The following is an 18,604-nucleotide window of genomic DNA, read 5'->3' on the forward strand; positions in this document are numbered from 1 at the left end:
ATTTATTCCTTTAGCCTAACCCTGGAATTGAGAACTTTTTAGCATCCTTGAATATCTCCAGAGAAAATGAAATACAGTCATCTCATCGTGAAGAGCCTCCAAGTGAAGAACTTTTGTCACCGCAGTCATTTGCTATGGTTCGTAGTTTGTTAGAGCTTTTGTACTAGAGTAATTTCACTGTTGTGGCCTATATGCATATATACCCCACGCAGCTGTTAAAACAGTTTTATCTCCCATGTACTGGTGTGTTGCATCATTATTGTCATATTGTGAGGAAAACCATGCCTCCCTGGGGAATTTAGCTATCTGTTTGTTTGTTTTCCTCTTTAAACCGTATAGCTCCCTTCCTTTTCAAACATTGCTACCAGACAATTTGGTCAGGTTAAATAGAAGGATTAAGTATTATTTCTGTGGCAGAAAACATGTGTATTTTTTTTCAACTCGAGACTTGATTTTGCTTATACCTTATCTAAATGTAGTTACCATCTTAATTTTTAACAATGGAACTCATTAAAAGAGGGTTTATAGCTCTGTAAGTCTAACGTTAACTTTTCTCCACCTACCCCCACCATCCTCATACAATCATTTTCAAAACAGAAGGGAACTCGGATGCTTAAAGAAATACTAAAAATTGATGGCTCTGATGCTGTGGACCATAAAAATGAAATGAAGCAGTTTGGTAATGAAGTCACTGTGTCCTCTAATAGAAGAGATGAATATGAACCTTCCTCCCAGCCTAAACAAAATAAGAAATTAAGTACGTAAACAAAGTATTATTATTAATAACCAGTATCATTTCAAATCTTCAGTTCATTTGGGGGTTTTTGTCACAAGCTTTTGAAAATAAAACTACTTGCATTTTTTAAAGAGTATAATTAAGAGTAACAAATGAGAGTATAATTTTTACACTTGTCATTAAATAATAATATAATTATATAACCAATAGATCTATATAGTTTCTGTCTTATGATTACTTAAATTGTGCTATTGTAGATTCTCATTCTGTAGTACTCAAATCTAGGAAAGTTTTCACATTCTAGCTTTTATTCCTCAGTAATTTAAAAACAATTAGCTTAAATACATTATTTAACTTTATTAAGATATTTTTCTATTTATAAAATGAGAATAAACATTGCAAATGATGTGTAATAATTATGTGATAAATATAAAGCAGTTAGCATTGTGTCTGGCATACTATAGGAAACAATAATTGATATTAGTATTATGTTATGATAGCTTGACCAACATAAAAATAGAAAAAGTTATAAGATCAATTAAAAATAATTAATGGAGGGGTGCCTGGGTGGCTCAGTCAGTTAAGCATCCAACTCTTGATTTTGGCTCAGGTCATGATCTCAGGGTTATGAGATCAAGCCCCATATTGGGCTCCGTGCTGGTTATGGAGCCTGCTTGAGATTCTCTCTCTCCCTTTCCCTCTGCCTCTCCCCCACCCCCTTTCTCTCTCCCTCTCTTAAAAAAAAAAAATGAAGGGAGATATTGGAAAGTAGGTACTTATCTTAAAACTATGAAGCCTACAGCATACCATCTGGCACATGCCAGATTTTAATGCATGTCCATCATGGCTCCTACTATCTGTGTCCCCTATACTTTAGTATTTTGTCTGTGTAATTCTCTGCAGAAGCCTCCTAGGAAGAATAACTAATGCAAAAGTAAGTTGGGACAGAACAGATCTGAGATCATTAAGGATCAAAATCTGGAGCCTAGCTTCATTTATTTTATATTCCAGTGCATATTAAAATAAATAATTAATTTTAAATTCCAGTAACTATTAGGAAACTATCATGGTGACAGACATGCTCTTGAAATAGAACAAAATAAAATTTTAAAACAAACTGGAAAAGACCACTGTCAAAACAATTAGCTTTATTTATTTCAGAATAGTGAAGAATATGATATGTCTTAGAATCAAGAGCTCGTGGTATACCTGGGTGGCTCAGTAGTTGGGCATCTGCCTTTGGCTCAGGCCGTGATCCTGGGGTCCCGGATTGAGTCCCACATTGGGTCCCCCACAGAGAGCCAGCTTCTCTTTCTGCCTATGTCTCTGGCTCTCTCTCTCTCTCTCTCTCTCTCTCATGAATAAATAAATAAAATCTTAAAAAAAAAAAAAAAAAAAAAGAATGAAGAGCTCAGAAACCAGCCCAAATTACAGAGCTAATAAGTTGTGGCTTTGGGCAAGTCACTTTACCTTTTTTGTAATCTATAAGAAGTTTAGGTTCATTCTTCACTGAGGTATGCTCTTGTTCTATTAGCCAGTTTATTGATCATAAAGTGAACTTTTAGAATGTTTTAATCATCTTCTAAAAGTACTTTTTAAAAGGGTTACTTTTAGAAAAAACTTTTAAGCAGCATCATTTGGGAGCAACAAAACCATTTATCCATGTGTCTCAGAATATAGGATGGTATTTTGACAAGACTGAAGCCAAAGCCTCACAACTTAGGAATTAATTGTAAATCAGCTCAAGAAAACTATTTGCTTGTTCAAATTTTGCTTTGCTCAAACATAACTATATAGTCATTGATCTCTCGAGATGTCCATTTTTAGTAGTCAGCTACTTACCATATTTTAAAAATCTTTGTCATAGTCATATATCATTAATCAGTTATAATCATCTAAAAATCTTTATTGAATTCTTGGTAATTTTAGGCAATACTAAACGGTTCCAATATTTGCTTCACAGGAGATTCCTCTTTTCACGTTTTAACAGTTTTCTGCTTGCTATCTATAAAACCTTATAGTAATTGGATACTTCAATATAACATTTAATAAGATATTCTTTTCTGTTTTTGGTAGCTTCTTATATGAATAAGCCTCACAGTACTAGCGAATACCATAATGTTCAGTCTATGGACCATGTGTGTTGGCCTGCTTCCAGCCATATCCCTCCTATGTCCACACCAGTAACTGAACTTTCTCGAATTTGTTCCCTTGTTGGAATGCCACAACCAGATTTCTCCTTTCTTAGAACACCACAGGTATAGTATATTACTGTTCCATTTATATAAGTTCTTTAACACTGAACTTAAATAAATTGACTGAAAATCTTTGGCTAAAAATAATATAATGGAAAAAAATTTTTAAATAAAATAATAATATGGAGCTGACTTTTTTTTCTTTATGAGCAACATAGACTTATATTTCCCACTATGGGTCACTCATGTTTATCCCAGAGCCCACAGAGATGAGATGCTGACAGAGAGGAACCTGGACAGCACATAGCCTGGACAGATTGATAGAGCTAGGGATCTTGGTCTGCTGCTGTAGACCAAGTTTGGGCCTCATAAATTCCCACCTTTTTTTTTTTTTCTTTGAGGACCTTCAACAATTTTTGTTTACTTGTGTTCTGTCCATATTAACTTTTAGAAATTGAAACTGGAAAACACTAAAAATACTTATTAAAAATAACTTTTCAAAAACTTAGTGGGAAGAGTGGCAACTGCTCTACATTTTTGCATCTTTTCCATCCCTAGCCTAACAGAGAAGCTAGATTCTCATATTTGCTTCTTATTATCAGTCTCTTGTGCTGTATTTTGGTTGAAATACACAAAGAAAAATCTGACCCAACTGATTGATAGAGAAAGGGAGAGAATTTTAATAACTTTTTCAGATAATGGATATTTTTCACTACTACATTATAATGTGATATTTTCTTAGAAGTTAGTTGCAATGTGGAATCTAAAGCTATATCAGTGAATTTTCTGTCCTGTTTATACTTGTAAGAAACTGAGAGTGGAAAAGGCAAATAACACCTTAATACTATTATGAAAATAGTTTTGACTTCAAGGACCTCCTTAAAGGGTTTCAGGGACCCCCCAGGATCCCCAAAATGTACCTTAAAAACCACTTAACTACAGGGAGGATTGTTTTATCCTCTTCATATCCAAGTTCTTGATATAGTCTCACTTAAAACAGAAAGCAAACTTAAACTAACATTATTACATAAAAATGACTATCTTTTTAAAAAGTAGAATTTTAAAAAAATTTTTGTAAGACAAAAAATGTATAATAAGTTATAACTTAAATGTGAACATAAGATTGGTCATTACTGCTAAGTCTTTCAGATTTTGGCAGTTAATTCATATTAATTAAATATCTGTTTGTGGAAGGGAGTCAGCAAATTTTTTTTTTTCAAGGGCCAGATAGTAAATAATTTAGGCTTTGTGGACCATATGGTCTCTGTCACAACTACTCAGCAAGGCTGTTAAAGTATGAAAGTAAACATAGGCAACACATGAAAGAATGGACTCGGCTATGTTGCAAAACAAAAATAAAAACACCTTATTTATAAAAACAACCAAAAGGCCTACAACCCTTGGTATAAAGAAAAAAAAATTGTTGGCTTTCATTTGTATTAGGATTTTTGACCCTTGAGCTAATTAAAGAGCATTTTATTTTATAAGCATTGCAAGATAAGAAAACAATTCTAAAATTTTTGCAGGGCAATCCAAAACTTAAACCGATCATCCTTTTTGGATTTTTGAATACTTTTTTATAGACTGTCACATGAAATTATTCTGCTTGTTTAGACTAAGCTTGAGGGGAAGACGTCAACATCCTAGACAGATAACTTTACAAACATTCATATTCTTTTTTAGACAATGACAGTTTGCCAGGTAAAGTTATCTAATGGCTTACTGGTACATGGACCACAGTGCCATTCTGAAAATGAAGCCAAGGAAAAAGCTGCACTTTTTGCTTTACAACAATTGGTAAGAATTGATCCTGACTTCTCTACTAAACTTTTAATTAATCTCTATGGATGTTTTTGTTGCATGGTCTTCTAACTTTTAAATACTTCCATAGGGCTCCTTGGGAGTGAATTTCCCTTTGCCTCCACCACTATTTCCAAATTATCCTCCTGCTGTACCACCTGGAACCATTCCTCCAGTTTTTCCTCAAACTACTGGTGAGATATTTGGCTCTTCTAAATATTTATTGAGTTACTATTTTTAAAAAGTTATTTCAAGTGCTCATTTCAGCAGCACATATACTAGAAAGTTATTTTAAGAAGTATCATTTCGAGGAAACCAAAAAATTTATCTAAATGTCTAGGGAATGAAAGAAGGAATTGTGGCTCCACTGTGGCTAAAGTAGGACTGTTCTTTGTTCTGGGCAGTTCCTTAGTCCCCCGTAGCTGCCACCAGATGAATTTGGATTTAAGTCAGACACCAAAACAGAAAGAAAACAGAGGTAGAAGGGATAAAAAAACAGGTAAGGCTTGGAAGCTGTGGATGTGAAAGAAACTACCTTTGATGATGAAGGAAATGAAGAATGAAGGAGTTTTTAACCTTACTATGTATCCCTCAATATTCTCTCATAACTGTCTTCCTCCTTTAAATGTAGAGCCTGAGTTATCAACCAGGTAGCTCCCTGCTTCCTGTAGCCATTTGGGGTCTTCGAAATGTTCTGAGGGAATGAAAAGGTCACTGGAATCAGGATGGTTTTGTCTAGGCTCTTTTATTAACTGACTTTGAAAAAAACGTGTAACCTTTTAGGAACTCCATTTTCTTATTTATGCTAGGCTGTGTCCAGGATTTCTTTGAAATCATTTTGTAATTTCATGATTCTAAATCTTAAGCTCATTAAACATGTCTTTTTATCATTGCTTTTTCCTAATAGCAGTTGGCTTCTTTATATCCTAATCATCATCATTTTAAAACCAATCATTTGTTTATTTGAAGTTTAAAAAATTTCTTTTCTGAGCCTACTATATGCCAGGTATTATTCTAAGACCTCTATATATCAAATCCTCACTACCAGCATTATAAAATTTAATAATGCGGGCAGCCCAGTGGCTCAGCGGTTTACTGCCACCTTCAGTCCAGGGCCTGATCCTGGAGACCCGGGATCGAGTCCCACATCAGGCTCCCTGCATGGAGCCTGCTTCTCCCTCTGCCTGTGTCTCTGCCTCTCTCTCTCTCTCTCTCTCTCTCATGAATAAATGAATAAAATCTTTTTAAAATGTTAATAATACTGATGAAACAAATTATCTCTTCTCTTTGCCCAAACTAAATGAAACTGAACAATAAATGATTTTAAAGATGTAAATCTACAAGGACAGATAAATGAAAGAAGAAATATCAGCAGATTAGAAATTTGAAAAGAGTTCCAGATGAGAAAAGCAATTGAAGGAGTAGTAACTAATTTAGCAGAGTAGGGATAAGTTACCAACTAAAATATCTGTAGAAGATAATACAAATGAGTTGATGAGCAGCTCATCCCTCACAAATCCCAAGAGATTCAGAACTTGGAAGTGTCAGAAGCTAACAGAGCTTCCGGTGAGACATGAGCTGAAAACAGGAGGATTGTTTCAAAGTCTGAATATGGAAGAATGGGACTCTTCTGCATATCCTTCCCCTATACAGCCATGCATTTGCCTCTTCAGACAGAGCACTGGAGGTATGTTCTGCAGAGGGCTCCATAGATATGGGGATACCAGGCACAAAGTAGAGTATAAGACTGATAACTAAGATTAAAGTAAATTTCCTTTTCCCAATCCTATTCTTAGTTTGTAGCCAGCCATAGCTGATATAGGAAGTGGAAAGATGGTTCTTTTCAGAAATTCATTGAACTCTAAAGAAAAGACCTGGTGGGAAAAAAAAAAAAAAAAGACCTGGTGACTTAGAAGATATTTCAACCAAAAGAGTGGCTTGCTACCAATGAGAAGTAGATCTCTTAGGACTATCCTAGAGAGAAACCCTCAAGTCATCTAACCCCTTAACACAAACACTGCTTCTAATCACAGTTTTAGTGCCTTACTCTTTAATATGAATAGATACTAGACTGTGAGAGATCCTGAACATTTTGGGAAAAAATCTCTAAAATTAAAAGAGCCCAAAATAAAGACAAATGAAAGGAACCTAGACATAGAGATAATATAGGAAATAAATAAGACTTCAAAGATAGTTCACACTTAATATTCTTAGAGAGATAAAACAATATTGCAACTAAAATAGAAGAACAAGAATGTAAGGGGAGAGAAAGAAGAATAATTGGAGAATAGAACTAAATTGTTAAGTTGAAATTTTAAATTCCAATAGATAAAGCTCTAGCAAAGTCAAAGAGAGAATAGGGGCAAAGTCAAAGAGAGAATAGGGGAAAATCAGAAAGAAGGGAGATTTAGAGGAAGAGTGTACAGATCCAATACCTATTTATTTAAAGTTCCAGACCAATAAACCACAGACAAATAGAAAGGAAGAAAGCATCAAAGAAATCAGATAAAGTTTTCTCGACTAAAGGACGTGCAACTCTAAATTGAAAGAGACACCAAATGCTTATTAGCACAGTGAATGAAAAGAGATAGATTGCCCTGAAATTGAGAATACCAGTGGTAAAGAGGATGCCTGAAAAAAACTGGGAAACAGTTGAGCATTGAATACATCAAAATTCTGAGTCAGAATTTGTTTTATCTTAGATTTCTCTGTATAGCCAAACTATGAATCTCGTGCAAGGTAGAATACATTCTTAGATGTGCAAATCTTCTTATGCACCCTTTCATAAGAAGCTAGAGGTTTATATGCTCCAGCAAAACAAAGTAGTTCTGAGAGAGAAAGAAAAAGGAAGAGAGGGGAAAGAAAAAAAAGAAAAAAGAAAAGAAAGAAGAAAGAAAAGAAAAGGGGAGAGGAGAGGAAGAAAGGAAGAAAGAAAGAAAAGAAAGAAGAAAAGAAAATAGAAGAAAGACCATAAGACGAAACCACAGGAGGCCTAAGTATACTTACACAGTTTACACAATGAATGGAAGTCCCAGGATGCTAGCAGGTCTAGAAAGTAACTAGTCCCAATTGGAAGAGCAGAGGGAGGTCTTGGCAGGTAAGATAGTTATCTGATAGATGGGCAGCATTTGGAAAAACATTACGGATAAGTACATAGACTAAGAAGTTTTAAAAAGATAAAGTACTTTAAAAAGATAAGTACTTTTAAAAGAGTGAAAAAAGCTTTACGAGAAAAGAAAAACATAATCAGAGTACCCTACTTGGCTCTGTAATTACAATATTTACACAACCGCATACTGTAAACCTCACATATATTTAAACAAATATTGTGATAGATTTATATTGGAAGGACAGATCAAGTAGCAAGGATGGTATAAAATAATTTTAATTTTAATCTACTTGAATATTGATCTATCTTAATAGGAAATCAGTAGACCTAAAAATGCCTAATATTGAAAAATGTAGTAGTGTAAACAAATTATTGAACAGTGGTGGAAATAAACAGCTTAAATGGTTAAACCTGGGATAATCTGCCGTATTATGTAGAAAATCTTTTTACTACAATATGTATGTACTATTTTGACTCTTTAAGAAAATGTAGGGCAGCCCGGGTGGTTCAGCGGTTTAGCGCCGCCTTCAGCCCAGGGCCTGATCCTGGAGACCCGGGATCGAGTTCCACATCAGGCTCCCTGCATGGAGCCTGCTTCTCCCTCTGCCTGTGTCTCTGCCTCTCTCTCTCTCTCTCTCTGTCTGTCTCATGAATAAATAACTTTTAAAAAATCTTTAAAAAAAAGAAAAAAAGAAAATGTAATTTGCCTAAGGACCTAAGCTCCTGAGTAGCAAAACTGGCATTAATTTAATTTGACCTTTTCACTTTCAAAACTAAATCCAGTAACTATATATAAATTTTTAGTGTAATTATATATGTAGGTTATGAGAATGTAGTATCTAAAAGGAATGATTGTTTCTCACTTATCAATATTTTATAGCTTGAAATTTTTACCTTTTTCATATTAATTATTACATTTATCTTCATTACTGTATCATGTTTATAATATTGTATTTCTACCTACCAAGAAGTTTAAGGTTATAATTGGAATTCTTTTGGTCTTGTAATAGGTGCCCCCCAATGACCCAATTAAAATTCATGGTATAGGTAAAAGCCAAGAGATTTCAGTGTTAATCAGGGGGAAAAAATGAATTATCAGATTAACATTTTAAAGTTATTTTATAGATTTCTATTTTATGGTATTAAAAGTCAAGCTCTACGTTGGGCATGGAGTCTGCTTAATATTCTCTTTCTCCCTCTGCCCCTGCCTCCGCTCTAAAAACAAATAAGCAGACAAACAAAAACAATACAGACTGCTTGGGTTCCTCAAAAAATTGAGAATAAAAGTGATCAGCAATACCACTTCTGGGTATTTACCCAAAGAAAACAGTAACACTAATTCAGAAAGATGTATGCACGCTTATGGAAGAAACCTGAGTGTCCACCAGAATAAAACAGAGAAAAACAAATGCTATATGATTTCATTTATATGCAGAATCTAAAAACAAACAAAACAGAACAGACTCATAAGTGATGGTTGCCAGAGGAGAAGGGTGTGGGGGTATGGGCAAACAGGTGAAGGAACCAAGAGGTACAAACTTCCAGTTAATAAACAAGGCACAAAAATGAAAAGTACAGCAGAGGGAATATATTCAATAATATTTTAATTACTTTGGTGACAGGTGGTAATCACACTTACCACGGTGAGTACTTTGTAGTGTACATAAATGTCAAACTACTGTTGTACACCTGATACTTATATAGTATGTCACCTGTATTTCATAGGCTCCCCAGGTGATTCAGATACTCAAGTCAGGTTTGGAAACTACTGGTTCAGTAGCTTTTAATAAGAAACAAAATGTAATTTTTTTTGCAATTACAAATATTAGAATAGGGAAAAGAAAAATTCTACATGTCATATGAAAGTGATCAGATTTCAAGACTTGAGCTTTTTTGGTTTTTTTGTAGGCTGGGATCACTATGGAAGCAACTTAGCATTGGGGGCAGGTGAGATCCTTAAGATTTCTCTCTTTGTGTCCTGACTTTTCTCCCCCAAGGGACAGTGTCATGATCCTTTTAATATTTTTAATAGTATTAAAAATATTTCTAAAGCTCATATAAGTATATGGTACTATTGACCTTTGTAAGCCAGACAGCATAATGACAAGCTGACTTAACGTAGATAGTTCTTGGTCCTAAGGGGGATTCCCAAGGTGGAATGTTGTAAGCAAAATTAATCATAAGATAAGTGTATGTCCTTTGCCAAGATGAAAAAAAAAACAAAAAAGAGTAGCAAAGGGAGATCTTAAATTTCAGGGTTTTGATGATACCATTTTAATAAAAAAGAAATTTTCCATGATTCTTAACAGCTAATATAATGCCTTCATCATCTCACCTCTTTGGCTCCATGCCATGGGGACCACCAGTGCCAGTTCCTGGAAAACCCTTTCATCATACTTCATATTCTGGGACCATGCCCATGGCTGGGGGAATGCCAGGTGGTGTGCACAATCAATTCATACCTCTACAGGTGAGACCTCAAAAGAGAATTACTATATTTTTAGGAGAGTTAATTTTTTAATGCTTAAGGACTATTGAGAAAATTCTGTTTATTTAATTATTATTCATTCAATGCCAACTAGAAGCCCAGTATTGGTCTGGGTGCTAAGACTATATATTATGACTGGTGGTCAGGGTTCCTGGCTGGCTCAGTTGATAAGGCATGCAACTCTTGATCTCAGGGTCATGAGTTCAAGACCCACATTGAGTGTAGAGATTACTTAAAAAAATAAATAAAAATATTTTTTAAAAAAAGAATGTATATTATGACCAACAGTGACCAGTCTGACCTGGTCCCTGCTATCTCAAGTTTGTGTTCTAATAAATAATAATAATTACAGCAAATAATATCCTTTTCTAGTACAAAGTGATTTTAATATATGTAACTATATTATATAAATTTTCTTTATATTTAAGTTACAGAGAATTTTTAAATTTCATAACTAAATTCCTTTAATTTCTAAAGTCTGATTTGGAGATTTTAAGTGAAAGTCACAAGTCAGCATGATTGACAGATATTAGCAACATGGTTTATGACACTAGTTTTTTCTGTGTACATTGTTAATTAATGATGCTTTTATTCCTTAAAGGTTACTAAGAAAAGGGTTGCAAATAAAAAGAACTTTGAGAGTAAGGAGGCCCAGTGTTCTGCTACCCCACTTCAGACTAGCCAGCCAGGGTCTTCCAATGTCACCAAAGTGATTCCACAGGAGAGTTCATCAGCTTCCTTAAAGTCCTCTCAGATTACTCAGCCTGCATCTTCTTTTCAAGTTGAAGCTGCCTCCCAAGGCCATAATGTGTCTCACCACAAGTCAACACCAAGCTCTTCTTCAAGAAGAAAATCAAGAAAACTGGCTGTCAATTTTGGCGTTTCTAAACCTTCTGAATAAATTTGGTACTTGGAATTAAATTAATTTCTTTCCTTTCCACTCACCTTTTTAGAAATCCATATTTGTGTCTCATTAAAAATTAGAATATGCTATTTTAAAATAATATGTTTCAATTAAAAATTTTTTTCAATTAAAAATTTTTAATTTTTCAGGCACTTTTCATGCTATATCAAATTGTGCATCTTAAACATGTGCAGTTTGTTTTACATCAATTATACCTCAGTAAAGCTGTAAAAAAAGAAAAACTAAATTAAACTTTGCATTAAAATAGTATCAGTGGACTAAGCATTAAAATGTAACCACTCTAACTCTTGGCCTATCATCTTTAGAAGTATCCTGAACTATGAATTAGACATCGTAGTGCAATAATAATATAAACATTTTTACACTATTGAGGGATAATTAAATGGAGCATGAAAATTGGGCCTCAAGTGTAATTTACTGAATGTGGATTTTATTTCTCTTTTTAATGATGTGACAGGTTTGTCAGGAGAATGGCTGTTATTTATAAGTATTTTAACTTACATTTTGTTGTCTCTGAGGGTCCTTTAGACCTGCTGTGAAATGATCACACTTGTTGTGGTGCTGCCAGTTTTGCTTTATTCTAAATTTTGTACCAAAGCAACTTTAGAATACTGAAAAGAGTATTTCATTTAACTGCTTAGAACTATAAATAGCGATCTAGATTTGAGCAATTAATTACAATTTTTTAGATTATTCAAGAACCAGCATTAGAAATTTCTAATAAAATTAAGTTTCAAAATCTACAGGGTACAACAACTACAAATTAATCTTCTAATAGAATAAAGTAAAATATATTAATCATGTTGTTAGTTGAAAATAAATGGTGTTATTCTTTTGTATAGCTTTTTACCTGCTTCCTCAAACATATATGAGAGCTCTACTGTTTGATCCATGTGTAGTGCTTCTTGGGACTGATGAAATTCTAATTTTTTAAAAAATTCTAAGGTGTGCTATTATACAGGCACAATCAGTTTGTACTTTATTTACATGACAAATGCCTGTCTCATTCTGTTTCCATATTTTTAGCTTTATGCTGAACTGTTTAGTGACTCTGGCATTTTGTCTTTGCATGTCATGTGTGGGTGTGTATTGTTCAAGCTGTGGCTGTTGAAATTATTTTAGAATTTATGAAAATTTCTCAGTGGTACCAGGGCCTGAGTTTTTATGTGTGTGTGTGTGTGTGTGTGTGTGTATACACACACACACACACACACAATATTTATCCTTTAGTTTTTGTGATATGCTTATATTTTTAAGGAAGTAAGTTATCATACTTTTTTAAAAGGTAAGAACCATAATGTTTCTATGAAGCTGCTTATTATTATATCCAGTTCATTTAATTCATTAAAAACTCTGCCATGAGTCTTAGTCTCTTTGTTCTTTAAATGCTGATATTGAACTAAATGGATTCCTTTCTCTAACTGCTGATTTCAGAGTTTCTCTAAATGTTAATAGGATATTTGTATATTAGTAGTGCCTTTAGTGAGAGATAAATGTTCATAATCTGTCATTTATTATAGTCATGTGAGTTTCTGTGATTTTATTTTCTATTTTCCAGATTCAGATATATTCATTGGTTCCCAGCATTTCCTTGTTGGGAATGTTTATCTGTAGTGGGATCTTGAATAATGAGGCTCAAATAATTCTCAGTGTTTGTCCTGAGTATCTCACAAACATGTATTTGTTTTGAAAAGGAAGTCTCTATTATGAGAATACAATACAAAAAAGTTAAATTGTGACAATAATGTTCTGTTAACCTCTTACTACTTTAAAATGTGTAATAATTTTCACCTTATGTACCTGTACAAATGCCAGCATTCAAGAATTGCCTCACTCATCACTGCTATGTGGCCCCTCTGAGAACAGTGCACAAGCAACATCTTTTTTAGAGTACAAAGGAAGTAGCATGTGCCATCTTCTGAAAACTCCAAGAAAAATTTCAACAAGCATATTGCCACTGAACCCATGAGGATGTTTCCCCAGTGTTGGAGCAAAGTGAACTGATGATTCTACATAGATAGGCAGTAAAAGTGTTTTCTTTTCATTCCTTCCTCCCTTTTTAAAATAAACATAGCATTCTAAAGGTCAAGATTGAAGAGAGATTAAAATAGGAAAGAGCTCGATAATGACTAGATTAGTGGTCAAGTCTTCATCGCTATTCCTTTCCTCTTGTAGACCTATTCCAAATGTGGGCATGAGATCAATAGGAGGTCAACAGGACTTGTGCCTCTCTGTGGAGGATGTATGAAGCAGAGATTGTTTTTAGCTCATGATAATCTTGAGGAGACTGGATTTGTTGATAGTTTGGGAAACTTGTAATTTTTCCCTATTGGATGGGGCAAACTCAGACCAGCTCAAAGTTTAGAAATATGCCCTTTCGACTATTGAAGCTGCTGTAAACATTCTGTGAAAGCTGTGGTCTGGATAGGGCACAGAAGAGCAGAGTCCCCACATTGCTTCATGCTTCCACATAATCAAAGCAGTTAAATCTAAATATTCTTATTCAGTAATTTCTCTTTTTTTAGTGCATTAAGTGAATTTTGAAATTGGTTCTTCTAGTCTCATTGTTCCTTGTTACAATTGCCTGCAATACCTGAGTTTTATAATTTGACAAAATGTGTTAATTGATTTAAACATCATGTAGACTAAAGTCTTAAGCATCTGAAAGTCATTTGCATGAAACAGTAATTTTGCCATTGTGTGTACCTTGATTTCAATGTAAGATGTTCCTTGCAGGGATAAGTAGTTCTTTTAGAACTGAAAAGATAAGGTTTGTTTTTTTTCTTTTGGGAAAGATGAAGAACTCTTGATGCAAGATTTTCTGTTATTTCTTTTCCTGTGATCAGGTATTTGCTTTCGTTTTAGATTTCCAAACTAATCTAGAATCTTCATTTTAAGGGGAGGGGCAGTGAAGGAGTTGGAAGAAGGAAACCAATTAAATAAGATATATCTAATCACTGCATTTTCAGGCTATATTCTATCTTTCTAGCTCAAGGAAATAGATAAAGCTGCAGGGGCTTTTTTATTCACTCACTTTTTAATCATCTGTTCTATCCGAATTAATGAATCATACATTTTTTCAGTGGTTGTCTAACTTTTACCTTAAGATAGATAAAACTGTCCAGATCTCCACTGATCTAATGTGCTTTGTGTCATTGTTCAGAGCATCTTTTTTAAAGCAACAGTGTGCAATTTCCCAGCTTTTTGAGCTTGCTCTCTTTCTTAGGATCATCTTGCTTCCAAATTAGAGTTTTACAATGGAGGAGAATTAATTTATTGGAGAGATATAATCGTAACAAGCATTCTCTACTTTTTTAAAAAAATGAATCACTGAAGCTCCTTTATCATTTTTCTAGAAATAATGATAGTTCTCAGACTGCCGGTGTTCTTTATGTATATGTTTGTAAGCTTTGTCAGTAGAAGTCTTTTTCACAGGAGCTTCCTTTCCTAGTTGGGATAAAGCTTAAAATTCCAGTAATGAATATTTTTCAAACTGACCTGATTCTTATTTCCATCAGACCTCTCCATCTTCCGCCAGGGAGCAGTAAGAGACAGCGTTGAAACAAATAGGCAACAGTGCCTCGCCACTGTAACCATACTAAGTTAACAGCTCAGATATCACTAATCTTTTTTTTTTTTTTTTTTAGAGGGAAAAAAATGTATAAAATAGTTTTAGTAATTAAGAATATCAGCAATCCATAGCTGCTTTTGTGTTTGTGTGTATGTCAGTGAACCAACAATTATGCCTTGCTCAATCAATGCATTCAGCCATCTCAAGTGCAATTTGTGATGGAGACTCTGGTTTCCAGTAGATAGTTTTACATAGTTAAACCTGTAAAAATTAATGTTTTTCCAACAGTACACCCATTGCTATTGATTTCAGCAATTGGTATACTATTAAACTGCTTAGGCCAAATAATTAAGTTTATGCAGATGTTTTAATAATTTGAAGCCAAATTCTCATACTGTTTCTCATGAAATAATAGGACTGAGAATTTGGTCCACGGTTTGCTTTAAGTTATTTTATTCCTTTCCCTTTACAGCTAAGGGGCTTTTTCCTTTGTTTGGGGGTTTGGTTTTTTGTCATTTTGTTTTGCTTGCACCTAGTTGCTTCTTTGAGGGCTTTCATCTATTTTAATATATGAGTAATAAATAGTGTGCTGTGTCGTCAAAGTGTTCAACATTCTGTTCACTTAAACAATATAATTCATACATATATACCTTAATTCATTTCTTTTCTCACATAGCTATTTTATAAGTAACTGGAATTTTTCATTAGATCTTATACAGAGCAGTATTTTATTAAAAATTCAAAAGGGAAGACTTTTATGTGCTCATTTTGTAGTTTTTGTTTTTTAAATATCTTTACATTGTCTGCAATTAAAGTGTTTTAAACTTGCATTGGAATGGACTCCGAATGTATTTTTGTGTTGTTAAGTTGTACATTTGTAGATCTCTAGCATGAAGTTAGCCTTAAAATGTTGTGCAGAAGGATTTTAAAATATAAGAGTCACTGAAAGAATTTAAACATCTGTACATGTTAAATGCTATATGGATTTTAATTAAACACTTGAGAATGATTTCATAAGCTGTCCTTGTATATTTGCATTAATATCAAAAGTAGAAACATTACAATATTCACTTAAACCCTCTATCTCTTTATATCTGTATTTTGAATTTATTCATTTAGATAAACTGACATAGCATGATTGGTGGATAAAGTCTGAAGATTGTAGATTCAGATGGCCACTGTTCAAAACCTTTCTCTAGTTATTACTAGTTGTATATAAGTCGTTATCGTAGTAGCATTGCCAAGTTATATTAACGTCTAAGCCTCAGTTTCTTCATCTTCTAAAGGATGAAAACACTCTTTGTGTTATTAATATGTATGAAGCACTAGATACATACTAGGTGTATTACAAATGTTAGTAAATAAGGATTTGTCCTGTGTATATGAAGATCTGTTGACTGGCTTCCAAACACAGAGTTCTTGTTCTTCACTTGGGCATCTGGGAGACTCTTCTCTTTCTGTTCTTCTTTTCCCTGTCACAGTCCTCTCTATGTCTTTTCTATTATGCAGGGGAAGGTTCTTAGAGAGCCACAGAGAAAGAGGCTTTAATTTCTACTCATACTTCTGGGGAATCCACAAGACAACACCTTGCTAATATTAGCCAGGTCTCACAATAGAACTCTGGTGCATTACTTTACCAAAGTCTCCCAATGGTATGGGTCAGAAGGAGTTGGAAAGAAGGGAAGAAAATTTCTTCCTACTATATCTGCTTCCATTTCTGCCCAATAAACCTCAGACTGCCTCTACCACTGTACTTCACTTAAGACCCCAAGTAGTCATCACATCCTGATACAGTATTTGGGCCCCTGATCCAGCAGGAGGCCTGTGGTCTAGGCTCACCAGTAGAGACTTAGCTATTTTTCCTCCTCATTCCCCCAGACTCTCAGATCCTCATACTGAGATCCATAGTAACCACCCCTGTTCACCCCAACTCTATAGCATCATTGGTGCTCCCCTCCAATCTCGGCACCAATCTTTTGACATGAGCATCAAAACTAAACAAACCAAAACCCACTCAGGCTGGCTTAAGGAAAGTAAACTTGTTGCAAGAAATTAAGGCAATCTTACAGAATCTAATCCAGGAAGTACAATCAGGCCTCTCAGGAACTGAACCTTAGGCGGTTACTGTCCAGTCTGTGGTCTCTGTAACTCTGTAGATCAGGTCACTCATCTGTAGTAGGGGGTGGGCAGGCCATTTTGAGAAACCACCCCTACTGGGCTATGAGTTGATAAGGAAATGCCTACCTCTCTAAGACAGTTTCTTAAGCAACAGCCACATCCTGGGCCAGCAGTCCTTACAGTTTTTACATAAAAGAAGGTCTGCAAAACAGTTTTACCCTAATAGCAACCAAAGCTCACTATAGGACCTTGCAAACAGCTTTCATAAAAGGGTCATCCCTGTTAAACTTCAACTTGGAAAATGATTGCCTTTAGAATTTTCCAGTGCTTTATGGGGTCACTGATTACTACAACTGTAGGAGTCTTAGCCATGTTTCACTGAGTTCCTAGATAGAGGGTCAATAAGTAAGTCCTACTGATATGAAATGTTTACTAAGTGCCTAATATCCCGGGCCAATGTTATTAATGGTTTACATAGATGTCTTCTTTAATCCTCATAACCCTATCATGTAAGTAGGTTTTGCCTCTGCAATAATCTGACTCTAAATCCTACACTCTGAATCACTTTGTTATACTAGAAAGTTCAGGTTTCATAATCAAGTTTTTACATCAACACTGTATAGTTAGTTTTATTATGAATTTGCTCCCATTCATTTCATTTGCTATTTATTGGTATTTTTTTTAAGATTTTATTTATTTATTCATGAGAGTCAGAGAGAGAGAGAGAGGCAGAGACACAGGCAGAGGGAGAAGCAGGCTCCATGCAGGGAGCCTAATGTGGGACTCAATCCCAGTTCTCCAGGATCACGCCCTGGGCCAAAGGCGACGCTAAACCACTGAGACACCCGGGCTGCCCTATTTGGTATCTTTTAAGGGCTTCGCACAAGCATAGCATTAACAAATGTTAGTGAAGCCTAGTCTTGACTATCTTGACATAAAATCAGTAGAAGAGAAAGACAAGTGAAGCACCAGGCACAGTATAATCAGTACACAAGAAGGAAACCTCACAGGCTGGGGGGGAAAGTATCACGGTTTCTTTTCTGAAGTTGCTAAGTCTCAAAGGACTTCAGTGAGAGGAGGAGACTGATCAGGACTAAGATATGTGTGGTGCTGAATAAGAGAGGTCAGAGGTAAAAGGGAGGTGAAGGTAGACGCTAGATCGTAAAGAACATTGCAGACCATTTTAAAGTATTTGAATTTCATCCTAAGACTGTCTTAGCCAAAGTTGTTTTATTTGGCATAACAAAATCCCACTTACACTAGCTCAAGATAAAATGAGGGTGAGAATAGAAGATTTATCATATGGATGCAGGAAAAATGCCTAGAATCCAAGAGCAAGAACACAGCTGAGCTTCAAAGGGGCCTGGTCCAAGAGCAAGAAAGCTATCAGGAACATGAATATATCTACCTTTTCTAGTCTCACCTCTGCCTAACACTCATGGCTTCCATGTTCCAGCCATACATTGCTTCAGTTCCAGCAACCAGCCTAGGCCTAGCGTGTCTCTATCTCAACTCCAAATGGGCTGAGTTTGTGTCAGATGTTCACCTCTGCCTAGGCGCAACACAAACATGGCTGCCGTGGCCCATTCCTGTGGAATAATGTTCTTTAGAGCAAGAAGGGTTGGGATGGGAAGACATCCCCAGAAAGCTCTTCTGTTCAGA

General features: G+C 35.0%; 1 protein-coding gene across 3 annotated transcripts in view; it reads left to right on the forward strand.

Moving 5' to 3' along the window:
• Positions 1-15,841, forward strand: part of XRN1 (5'-3' exoribonuclease 1) — a 103,140-nt gene extending 87,299 nt beyond the window's left edge. For 2 of the 3 annotated variants that reach the window (XM_072792415.1, XM_072792417.1), the window contains 8 exons: positions 15-137; positions 598-757; positions 2,813-2,994; positions 4,615-4,728; positions 4,823-4,925; positions 9,749-9,787; positions 10,150-10,310; positions 10,930-15,841. In XM_072792415.1, coding sequence (XP_072648516.1) covers positions 15-137; positions 598-757; positions 2,813-2,994; positions 4,615-4,728; positions 4,823-4,925; positions 9,749-9,787; positions 10,150-10,310; positions 10,930-11,229 — 1,182 coding nt within the window. In that variant the 3' untranslated portion in view covers positions 11,230-15,841. The remainder of the gene's footprint in view (positions 1-14; positions 138-597; positions 758-2,812; positions 2,995-4,614; positions 4,729-4,822; positions 4,926-9,748; positions 9,788-10,149; positions 10,311-10,929) is intronic. The other variant, XM_072792416.1, reaches the window with a different exon arrangement.
• The last annotated feature ends 2,763 nt before the right edge of the window (positions 15,842-18,604 follow it).

Source organism: Canis lupus, chromosome 22 (genome assembly GCF_048164855.1).
Source record: "Canis lupus baileyi chromosome 22, mCanLup2.hap1, whole genome shotgun sequence".
Classification (NCBI taxonomy): domain Eukaryota; kingdom Metazoa; phylum Chordata; class Mammalia; order Carnivora; family Canidae; genus Canis; species Canis lupus.